The sequence below is a fragment of the Phalacrocorax carbo genome, chromosome 2 (assembly GCF_963921805.1).
Source record: "Phalacrocorax carbo chromosome 2, bPhaCar2.1, whole genome shotgun sequence".
Lineage (NCBI taxonomy): Eukaryota > Metazoa > Chordata > Aves > Suliformes > Phalacrocoracidae > Phalacrocorax > Phalacrocorax carbo.
In genome coordinates, this window is record NC_087514.1 from 4,708,360 (window position 1) to 4,720,502 (window position 12,143).

A 12,143-nucleotide genomic window follows, 5' to 3' on the forward strand; every position below is an offset into this window, starting at 1 on the left:
AAAACCTGTTCCTGCAGGTTCGTTTCCACAGCTGCAATGCTGGAGCAAAGCTGAAATGGTAACGTGAACACATACCTGAGCATTCCAGTCACACCGGGTGAGACAAACCAACATGCCACTGTGCTCCTCAAGCCAGTTGAATTGGTATTGCCGGTCCTCCTGCTCTGGGAATGGGTTAGTTTTCTTGAAGGAGCTTTGTATCTCGTGGTTGTGTCTGATGTGGTTAAACTCTTCTCCTACACACCGGTGTTCAACAGCTGGTATTAAAGCAAGCAGTGGTTTTAAAAGGGAGACATCCACTCAATAAATTCCATTCCTATTCAATAAATTACTTTGGAGTCTTATCAATAAAAGACTTTACAAGCATGAAAATGGACATTTGCTGGTTTTGTCATCTGACATTTTCACAAGCTGGGTACGAACCAGTTGTGAAGGCAAAACCAGGTTTAAAAAGTCTGGCAGGAATGAAAAATCAATGAAGGCAATGACAGGCAGGTAGCAGGTTGGTGTAGCTGGGTTCGTCTCTGCAGCAAGTGAAATTTCTTTAGCAGCACTTGTGTCTCTGCACAGAGAAATCTTTTAATTCAGTAAATACTTCATTTCATTTACGACCGCCAGCCAGAGGAAGCAATAAGGAACCTGAAAGTTACAGATGAGAGGCTCAAATGAGCTCACATCACCAGCAGAAGATGGTTTTAGACAGGAGATTATATAGAGAGAAAAACCCAGGCAATTACTCTCTGTAGAGCACAGATAGGATGGGAGTCACTGCTAAAAGCCACCACTCTTGTATTGCGTATTGAGTTACACAGGAAAAAGAATAAGGTAGAGAGAGGCCAGACTATCAATATAGTGTTTAATATTCTTAAATTGAAAAAAAAGCCTAAAAAGGTAAAATTTCAGTTACCATCATAGAGAAAACCTTTCATCAGCATATTGAAAGTGTTAGAAACATTACATGGAGTACATTTCCAGTAGTTTACACTTCTGTGAGGCCTACACCATTTTATGTTTCTTAACAGAAGTAGCAGCCCATTCTTTCCTTCTATTTACAATATTTTAAATATTGTATTCCACTTCACTCAGCACTGATAAAGATAAGACTATTCTGCATAGATTTATTGTATTACTTGTAGATAATTGTCATCAATGAAAAAAACAACGTACACGAGGAAGTGATTAGGGAACACTGCTTAAGACAGACCCCTAGCCTGCAATCCAATGACGCTTGCTTCTGTAATTAAGGAGTAGTTTGATGACTTTGCAGAACTAAAAAATTAAGAAGGTTCTACACAAAAAAACTCAGCAGTTCCTCTGATTACAGAAACGATGACTGAAGGGAGGAGCAGCAGAGGTTTGTTTGCACTGAAAGGTTGCTTCCAAAAGCAATATATATGGAAATTAAATAAATTAAATGGTTCAGAAGGAAAAAAATAAATCAGTTTCACAAACTGTTACAAACGTCAAGTGCTGTGCATTGTTTTTAAAGGAAAAACAAATTTTAGAAGTAAAACAGTCATTAAGAATATCCAAGTATCTTGTTTTACCAGCAGGAAGCTTTCAGTGCTATCAGGGAGAGCCCGTCTGTGTCTATATTTTAAATAATACAGCACCATAAATATACATACAGGGGTAATGGACAGTCTTCCCAGCTAAATCTAGCTGCTAGTTCAGAAAGATACTCAGCATTTACAGTAACTCCATAAATCCAACAAATGCACTTAGTTTTTTTTTCTTTCCAGTGACCATTTCCAGCTATTATAGGCTGTAAAGACAGTATTGAATCCCACTTTTCAGGCAACCCACGCACTGCCCAAAAAGAGCTCCAGTGGAATTACTGAGCTGGCTTCGGCACTCTCAATGCAATCTGCAGCACGCAGTCAGGGCGATGACCCTGACCCTTCACAACAACACGTCAAGTTTAAAGCCAGGGACCCCTCTATTCACATTTCTGTTTCTTTATCAAACATGCAGGAACTGTACAAGGTGCAAGGAGAAATTAATTTCTATTTTGATTTTCTACACTGATGTAGGGACTAAAGTAATTCAATACATACAAAACAAGAACACTGACAGGTCGTTGAAATATATGCAAAATGCTGGAGTAAACACAGCTTGAGGTCTTCGCTTTTTCTCCAGCACAGGTAGACATATTTTGAATAGCTTAGCTATTCAGCTTTCCATATGGCAATCTTCCCTTCTTCCTTTCCAGAGCCGCTGAGGACATATCTGTCCTCTGCCGAGCACAGCGCCTTTACTGTATCGGCATGTCCAACCAACTCTTTCTCCACAGTCTTCTTTTCAGCACTGATCACATAGATCTTCCCTTTGCTTTTGCCTTGCGATCTTCCACTGCTGCCGACCCACATCTGGAGAAAAAACAAAAAACAAAACCAGAGTAATTTTCATTACTTTACATTTCAGTCTAAGACACAGTCAAGGAGTTTTACATGCCACATTGATAGAGTGAGGGTTCTCTCTTGCTAGGCTGGAAAAGGGAAACACTGAAAATTTCCTATGGCTTTCTCTCTCTCCCGCTCTCCCTGACACCCCTCGGCCTACTCGCCTCCTCCCGGAGCTCTGTCGGCAGCGAGGAGCTCCCCTACCCGGGCGCAGCTCCCCCAGGTGTGCTGGCTGCTGCCGCCCGGTACCGGCACACGGGCAGGGCACACCCTGCAGCCGGACACCTGGGCGGCAGCGTGTTCCCCCCGGAGCTCCGTCTGGGGAGCTGCGTCAGTCGTGGTGGGTGCAGAGCCTGGAGAGGCCGTGGCCTTCGGCCGGGTGGGTGCCAGTGCTCCCTGCTCGAGCTGGCAGAGCTTCATACCCTTCCTGCGCACCAACTGCTGCGCAAACTGCTGTGCCACGGCCTGTTTGCCCGCCCTGGTCGCTAGTGCTCCCCATGGTGCTTCTTTTATACATGTGAGGCTCAGCCACTGTTGTTCCTGGCCCTGCCCTGGTCTCATCAGCTGCTGCCATGCGAGCTGTGGGCTCCTGGTGTGTCTCTCCACTCCCTTGAGGTTCCTCCAGTTCAGGAAAGCCCGCTATGCACCACACTAAAGTGCTCTGCTGCTGACTGTGCTGGCACCGGAGCTGCTCGCCTCAGCAACTTGACTTGCCTTTGGTTCCACAGACCCAGTGCAGAGAAGAAGACAGAAGATGTCACTTTACCACTGTATAAACCACAACATGCCCGTAGCTTGAGTGTTGTGTGCAGTTCTGCTCTCTGCACTGCAAAAAGCAGAGAAAATCCAGGGGAGAGTAACTAAAACTATCAAGAGAAAAGAACATCTGTCATATGAGCAGAGACAGAAAAAGCCAGGACTCCCTAGGCTAGAGAGGAGGCAACTAAGAGGGGATCACATTAAGGTTTACAAAATCAAAAAAGTGCAGATAAACAGAATGTAGAACCACTGTTCAACACATCCCACAACTAGAGAAGTAAGGGACACATGAAAACCAGTAACAGTTCAGTTTCACTTAGAAGAAAGTACTTCTTTGTACATGGCTGGCAGTGAACTTCTAGAACCTCCTGCTACAGGAAGCTGTGGCACCAGCAAGTTCAAAATGAAATCAAATCCACAGAGATTGGGTTGAAAAATAGAAAATAAAAGGCTGAGGCAGAGACGTACGTTCTAGTACCCCTAAACAAGAACTATTGACAGCAAGGGAGCTTAAGGGGAATGGACCGCAGATACAGCCCAAGTTCACATGCTCTGCCTACACAGCATTGCTATTGCCACTATGAGAGGCAGAATATGGGGTCAGCTGCCTCTGATCCCACCCAGCAGAAAAGAGCCGTGGTATTCTTCCATGCACCGGTACATACTGGGGGCTGGCTTACTGGAAAGCAGCTCTGCTGAGTAGGACCTGGGAGTGCTGGTGGGCAGCAAGGTAACCCTTAGGCAGCACCGTGCCCTTGGGGCCAAGAAGGCCAACGATATCCTGGGGTGCATTAAAAGGAGTGTGGCCAGCAGATCAAGGGAGGTTATCCTCCCCCTCTACTCTGCCCTAGTGAGGCCACGTCTGGAGTGCTGCGTCCAGTTCTGGGCTCCCCAGTTTAAGAAGGACAGGGAACTGCTGGAGCAAGTCTAGCGAAGAGCTACAAAGATGATGAGGGGGCTGGAGCATCTCCCTTATGAGGAAAGGCTGAGATACCTGGGTTTGTTCAGCCTGGAGAAGAGAAGACTGAGGGGGGATCTCATCAATGCTTATAAATATCTGAAGGGTGGGTGTCAAGAGGATGGGGCCAGACTCTTTTCAGTGGTGCCCAACAACAGCACAAGGGGCAACAGGCATAAGTTGGAACACAGGAAGTTCCACCTGAACAAACCCCTTCCCTGTGCGGGTGCCAGAGCAGGGGCACAGGCTGCCCAGAGAGGCTGTGGAGTCCCTTCCCTGGAGACATTCACACCCCGCCTGGACGTGTTCCTGTGCCCCCTGCTCTGGGTGTGCCTGCTCAAGCAGTGGGGTTGGACGAGATGATCTCCAGAGGTCCCTTCCAACCCCTGCCATTCTGTGATTCTTGTGCATAGATTTGTACAAGTTACTCACCGTGTGTATAAATAATGCTTGCCAGCCAGAAAGCATCCTATTTCAGATAGACACATTATGCAATTGGTTGTGTCTCCGGTTTCTTAAAGACAAACAATGGCTTGCTTTTAATCAAAGCACTTTGAAGCAAGCCCATGGCGGACACCCCTACCGATGCTGTTAGCCTTTACCAGGCTGCAAGTTAATTCTTAGTAACTGTACTGCTGTGTAGAGGATGAGTACAGGTGCTCCAGCTACCTCAACAGGCTCCAGACTCCCCCTTGGACAACTGAGGCTGCCAAGCTGTTGGCAGGCTGAAAGATGGCACGTTGAACACTCAGGTTCAGGGGCTGGATCACACAGGGGTATTTTCCACTTGTTCCTTTCGTATCAATGAGTTGGACTACAATGTTAGTTACAGTGGAGCTGCTGAGTAATAAGTGGAAGATAAAAGGAACAAAGTTCTTAAGTAGAACAAAAGAGAGCTTAATGCCTTGGGGTTTCCAAACAATCCTCTAATTCCCTTAAAACAGGGGTTAAATATACCCATTCCCAGAGTAGAGATGGATATCTCGAAAGTTTTTCCATTTCGGTTCACAAATGTAACCGAGGGCTGAATACACAGAAAGCTTCCCCATTTCATGAGGCACTTCACAAAAAAAGTTCTGAGGAAGGAAGAAGGAAAAATCTGAGAAAAGAATTCAGAAAGTTGCTTTCCCAAAAGATATATATTAGCTTGCAAATTAATCCTAAACCTATCCATGTGGTATCACAACTACAATCATTTGCACAGCTATTGATACCATGCAGAAATAGCAGGTACAAAGCCTGAGGCCAATAATGACGGGGACACAAGATGCTAAGGTAGGAAGTAATTGGCTTCTTTGGTCTCTGAGTTAGGAATGTGGTAACTAAATAATGAACTACAAAAATAGGGCAGCTTAAGAGGAATCAATGTTTCAAACCAGTACATATGCAAACACCCAGTAAGGAAGCTAACAATGACAGTCCACAAGAGCTGCAAACAAACAAAACTTTAGTAATGAATTCCACAACAGGCAAAACCAGTCCAAATGTCTCTCACCTGATTTTTAACTCTTATCATACAAGTGATCTCAGAGCAATCTTGAAGATGAATCTTTTGAGGTGTACTTGTAAAGTCCTTGGCATTCCAAATATACAGGTCACTACTCCCTGAGTAAGACGCCCACACTTCATCTCTCTAAAGCACAGAAAGATACATTTCACAGGAGCACTGCTGACAGGGAGTATATTGCAATAAGTAACTATGGCTTGTAATGCCACGTAGTCGTGCTTCATTTAAGTTCTACTAACAGTTTGAATACAATACCTCAGGAAAGAGCTGAAAGCAGAGAAAATAGGAACACACATCCTTCAGGTGATGCTCAATTTTCATCTGTAGTTGAAATTCATAAGTAGTCACCACAAGTATGCAACTGCCAGTACCTTCAATATTAAAGATAAAGGGTTAGTAACAGAAGTGCCTACTTCTTCCATCTCTACCAACGATGGAGGAAAAAAAGGCAAAAATGAAATGGATGAATCTAACAACTGTCTTGTTTCTCAATCAGAGAAATCTTTGAGGTGGTACTTCCTGGTGTTCACAGTTCCATTTTTCTATATCTGTTCTTTCTCCAAACGCTAGTCACTATTCTGCTACTCTCATCTACAGGGAGTAGAGCATCAGCAGTTGGATTAATTATTTTCTTTGTAACTTCTCAAGAAAGGACCAACATTTTGTGAGATCAGCCTCCTGGGATGACCTGGTTTTCTCTCCAGATGTTGTCAACTGGATTATGTGGGTGATTCTTGACCACAGGGGCAATGGTGCCCTCCTTATGCTGAGTTTAGGGTCCAAAAACGATGAGAGGAGAGGAAATAAACTCCATAAAATTAGGACATCTCATACTTTGGTTCTCAAGTACACAATTACTTTCATTTACAAAACTGAAACTAAGTGTCTGTGCTACAAAGTTAACAGGGCTGAATCATTACCCACCACAGCAACGGCAGCATCACTGCCACCCACAGCAGGATGAGGAATTTCCCAAGGCTTTAGCTGCTGTTCTGTTAAGAAGTGTTTGCATCCAGGCTCTTGTGTATGGCAGTACTGAGAATCAGGGCAAAATTCTTGAATGTGTCACCATTTATGAAACTACTTCGAGATGATCTTTCACCTTATCACAAAGCTTTACTTCATTCATCTAAACTCCTACAGAAGGGATGACATTTCTAGAAGTGGCCAAAATGCAGGCCTGGGGACTACCAAGTCAGACCAATACCGTAAAATCTAGCTGAAACACCAAACACAATTTGCAACTGCTATTGGCCCTCTAAACTTTAAAAGGTCTTTCTCCAAGTTTTCCATTCCAATTTAGAGGCATCGCCAGGAGAGGTCAGACAAATACAGTGTAGCCAGTGGTCACATCCTGCAGCAGGGGCAATTCCTCCAGGAGTGATCCAAGCCAGCCACCTATAGAAGGGTTTTGGAGGCCTTACCTACAGAAGGCTGCTTAAACAGACTAAGCAGAGAATGGGGGAAGAACATCACAGAATCATTTGGGTTGGAAAAGACCTTTAAGATCATCGAGTCCAATCATTAACCTAGCACATGTATACATAAGACTGTGTTTGACATTAATGTATTGATCTCTCTAAAAAAAATTACATCTTCACGTAATACTTTTATTAATTATTTGAGGAATGAACTTACAGCACCACAGTTGGTCATTATGAAGCTTGATAGAAGTGAGATTTTGGCAGGGCAGCTGAAAGACACGGTTAACCTTCAGAGTGCTGATGTTCCAAACAATCACTGTTCCATCTAAACTGCTTGAGTATGCTTCACTGTTGGTACAGATTTAAAAAATAATAACAATAGTACAGTGTACATTCACGTTCAGAACAGAGCATACACAGAAAAGACTTGCAAAGTGATCAATTTTACAGTAAGCCAAATTAATGTTCTTCATTGCAGAGACTGGAAGAGTAAAGCACAATATTTCCAACAGAAAATGGACTGAAGTCCAAAAGCCTTCAAGGCCACACACTGTCATTATTTTAATAGCGAACAATTAGACTAGTTCAAGTCTTCTAAACAAGGTGACCAGAGTCTTGAGCGGACAGGAACACATCCATCGTGTGCCCACCAAGATGCCTAGGGAAGGATCTAAACTTTTTTTTCTTCCCTTGCTGTATTCTAGGTAGCTGGCTCTAGACAGCTGAAAGTGTGTTTAAGCAACCAACAGCTCTGGGTTGCAGCCAGGCATCCACCTTTCAAGCTGCTTATGACTCCTATTGGATCAAAAAAATTCTAGTACACATATATTATTTTTCCTTCTTAAGATTATCCTTTACAAACTCTGTATCACTGAAGACACTGCAGGCTAATTCAGAGCTCTAAGTGAACTAGAGCACGCGTTACATCATGCATGAGGAGTTCAGTAAAACAAAAACTTTCCCCTCAGTTCTCCTAAACATTGTTGTCTGTTGGAATTTTTTTCTCTTTTCCTCTCAGGTTAGGACAAAAATATCTTAAAACTGTTTTTCTTTGCTACTGCACCTGAGAAAACAAATTATACTACCCCCTGTTTTTTTTTTTTTTACTTTTAACATTTGGGGTTTTTTCTCATCTGAAGACCTTTTTCAGAAGGTTCCAACAACACTTAAGCAACTTCTCCCTGAAACCCAGTCACACCTGCTGCACCACTGGCAGAGCTACGCCTGATGTCTGGTCTGGCCTGGGATTTCCCACCCCCATGGGAGGACAGCAGGTTAAGACCTCCAGCTAGCACTCTTCCCAGTGTTACCAAAAGATCAAAAGCATTTTGCCTGAACAAAACAGTGAGTGTATTATTTCTTACAAACAGGCTGAAAAAATCCAGAAGCATGCTGTAAACATCTAGTCGATGTGCTCAAAGCAAAAATGAAGTGGTCTTTAAACTGCATCTGTATTGACTCATCACTGGATGCTGCCAATTCCTGGCTGCTCTCATCCTCGTCCAAAAACGCATTCCTTTATCCTCTTTGTTCCGAAGTACATAATGCTCTTTCTTTCAAAAGGAAATTCTTAGTTTACCATATACAATATGGGAGCTACAAGAACAGGCTAAATGAAGGCTTAAGTTAGCAGGATAAGCTCCCCTGTTTAAAACAAATCTTTCCAACAGTTAGGAGAATCAGTCACTGGTTTCCTACATGGGCTCCTTTTCCTTAAGCACAAGTTAACTTCTTGCCTTTGTTTCGGTTTGCTTCGGTTAAAGCACAATACTCTATCATTTGGATCTTTAACTAGCCCTCTGCTCACTGCAGGCCAAATTCTCTAGCCTGGTGAATGCTGTTCTAGCTACATAAAATAGCTTTCTATTTAACCACATTCTCCACATGTCCATGACTCTTCTGGTGGTACAGATGTCCTTCGTATTTGTTTGTATATGAATTTTGAAGAAGAAAACATTGTCATTAAATATACCTGGGTATTCCATTCTTGTTCTCCACAATAATGTCTGTAACATCAGAACGATGATCATTTAGTTGCTTATTACAAGACATACTGTGGGTGTTGATTATATAAATAATGGAGTCTTGAGAACCGATCCACACTTGACTCTGTTCCACCATGATCATACAAGTCTGGGGAGAAAAAGCAGGATTAAATAAACTCTAAAAGGAAAAAATATCACTCTTTAATGTAACATGGTAAAAAGCTATACTAAGATGCTACAGTTTTCTGGTGATAACAGTAAGAGATCAAGACTCGGCACTCCAGTATTCCATCTTTTGCTCTGCTCTATAAACAGTGAGAGGGGACAGGTGTCTCTGCTGAGTTTATTCTTCAGTAATTAGGATTAATAATGTATCTTGGTAACTGACCCAGCGCTGTGTTTCCTGGCCCCAACAAAGTAAAAGTTACATAGGGCATCAGGGGAAACCACAGAAGTTAGTGTATTTCTCTCTTCCGGATTGGAAGCCATTCTAACTGTCTGATAGAAACATACTTCCTCCTTCAGTTAGAAGTGGTGTCTAAGAATACTACCTTCTCCTCTGCTATCTCTGGAATGTGCCTCCCCCATTCAGAAGCTCTTCATTTCTCTCCGAGTCTCATCAGTTCCAAACTTTCCTCCTCTTTTCCTTCTCTTCTTTAGAACAGATCAGTATCTGACTCTTGTCCTGGATTTCCATCTTCCTTCCACCCAGCCCTTCACTATAAGCCTTACCTCTCCCTTATTGACTCTCTCCCACACTCATCCACAGTGATGTTTCTCAGCTTTCACACAAGTGACCTACCCGATCCCTTTTCCTGCATGTTCTCTCCACTGTGTGTTTTTCACTCACTCAGCAGCTCTGGTTCAGCTCCCCCTTTCATCAAGAGAGTTACTCTTTTCAGGTGGTCTTTCACTCTCAACCTGCTGGTTGAGGCATCTTCTTTTAGAGTGCTATTTCTCTTTCAATATCATCCACCTGGTTTCCTTACATCTTTCCCCAATTCCCATTTCTTCAGCACAAGTGACTTTTCATCCATTCTTAGGGCTCGTCTCATCTTCTCTTTATATTGATCCTCTCCATTATTCTTTCGCCTCAACCGTTTCAAACCCACCTTCCTGCCCCAAGAAGCCATACCATAGGCCACCAGGCTCTCCTGATAATCCAAGCCATCACTTTCCACCAGCTGACTTGTTTTATTATTAATCCATTTTCTCTCCTTTCCATTCTTCTCTAAAATCTCCATTTCTCCAAGTTAACTGAGGCCCAAACAACTCAAGTGTCTTTCAACAACTTTTAAGGAACAACAGCGATTCAGGGTCATACAGGCTATAGCAACAAACACACCAAGATAAAGCAGCAATTGTGATACATGTGTCAGTCTTACCAGCTTAGAGCGGCCCATTTTGAAACAGTGTTGTTGAATAGACCAGGTAGATGCATCAAAGACCACCACTTTGCCCTCATTTAAAGCACACCATAGTTTTGGATGAGCATTGCCAGGTCTTTCTGAAGGGTCAAGATGCCCTAGAAATGAAGCAGAGAAGATTGGAGAGGTAAAAGAAAATAAACCACTTTTGGAGATTTGTGGGAAAACCATTATTTGGCAGAGCAGCTTTCTAACAAAACACATCTGCATTCTGGAACTTACCTCACCAGTTAACGAATGACACAGTTTTCACAATGAATTTGTGCTCATTCTCATCTATTTGTTGAGCTCACCTTATGGTTTAATCTTAGACTTAGAAGTTATTCAGAGCAGAGAGAATCTTTTCCATTGATGACTAAGTACTTACCTAACTGAGATTGCAGGACAGCTTTTAAGCCCTATGAAATACGACTACTAAATCCACTCATTCTATTTGCTCCATTAGTGCTCCACTTAGAAGCCTCACACTACAATGAAAGAAAAGCACCACTGAACCCACCACCACCCACTCACCCACCCACATACAGTTGCTCCTGCCCAATTCTCTAACTCTGGAATTCCACTAACTTTCCTCTTTCATCTCCAATTGCCCAAATACTAGGAATTACATATGAACTTACATCAGACTAGTAAGCTTATGAAGTTATCGGTTAGGAATTTCCAGAATTAACATGTTTGCTACCTAAATTCATGCCCATTGCATACAGTCCTTAACTTGTTTTTTTCCTCCAATGTTTTTTGAATTATTCAGATATAAACGTGCCAAGTGTCACACAAAAGCTCACAAGGAAATCGAGAAGTTATTTCTTCAGGGATAGACTTAAATTACATGCGATGAATAGTCCATTACACCACATACTATCCAGTGAGAGTTATGGGCTTATAGGTCTGGCTGGGATTTCAAGAGACAGTACACTATTCCCCGCACTGAGGTTCGCCCAAACACCCACATATGACTCTACTGAAAAATAAAAAAATAACAATGAATATTGATCAATGGTGGAGCACCATTCATCCACCCTGCTCAATAAATGAACCAGAAATCTTAAATGGAAATTGGCACATTAACACATAATTAAGTCTATTATAAGGCATTTACACACAAGAAGACAAATTAAGACTGTGAAAGCTATGCCTTCGAGTATCTTAATATTCAATATTACTGTTCTTTTGTAATGATTTTCTGGTTTAGTATTCAGCACACAACCTAAGCATGTCAGAACGTGAACAAAATGAGGCAATCTTAATACCAGGTGTTATGAGATAACATGCTTTATAGGCTAATTAAAGCTGGGCTAACATAAAGAAAGCAATATATCACCTTACCTGGTGTATAGAGCAAGACATCTATTGCCTGTGGAAATGTCTCACCAGCTGAGGGGTTGATCTTGTGCTTTAATGTCTCTGAAGTTGTTTTGGGGACCATCATAGGCACTAAAGTAGATTTTTAAAAGGTCATGAAGTGCACACTTAAGCCTGAAATAGATCTATAATTCTTATGAAATAATAATTCTACACCATTTATTCACATTTCTCACTTTTCTTTCCCTCTAGCCTTAGCTGACTAGAAGAATTTATAATTAATTAAACTATTTTAAATGTAATAATATTAATAAAGAAGATTGTAATAATAATTATTATAATTGTATATAGATATAGAATATAGATATATGTATCTTAA

The 12,143-nt window shown here is 42.2% G+C and overlaps 1 protein-coding gene across 2 annotated transcripts in view; it reads right to left on the bottom strand.

The window, feature by feature from the left end:
• Nucleotides 1–842: 842 nt before the first annotated feature.
• The window catches only part of DENND3 (DENN domain containing 3), a 44,399-nt gene continuing 33,098 nt past the window's right edge, over nucleotides 843–12,143 (bottom strand). For both annotated transcript variants that reach the window (XM_064442016.1, XM_064442017.1), the window contains 7 exons: nucleotides 11,789–11,896; nucleotides 10,421–10,560; nucleotides 9,023–9,183; nucleotides 7,265–7,398; nucleotides 5,882–5,997; nucleotides 5,615–5,752; nucleotides 843–2,369 (listed from right to left, as the gene is read on the bottom strand). In XM_064442016.1, the coding sequence (XP_064298086.1) occupies nucleotides 2,169–2,369; nucleotides 5,615–5,752; nucleotides 5,882–5,997; nucleotides 7,265–7,398; nucleotides 9,023–9,183; nucleotides 10,421–10,560; nucleotides 11,789–11,896 (998 nt within the window). In that variant the 3' untranslated portion in view covers nucleotides 843–2,168. The remainder of the gene's footprint in view (nucleotides 2,370–5,614; nucleotides 5,753–5,881; nucleotides 5,998–7,264; nucleotides 7,399–9,022; nucleotides 9,184–10,420; nucleotides 10,561–11,788; nucleotides 11,897–12,143) is intronic.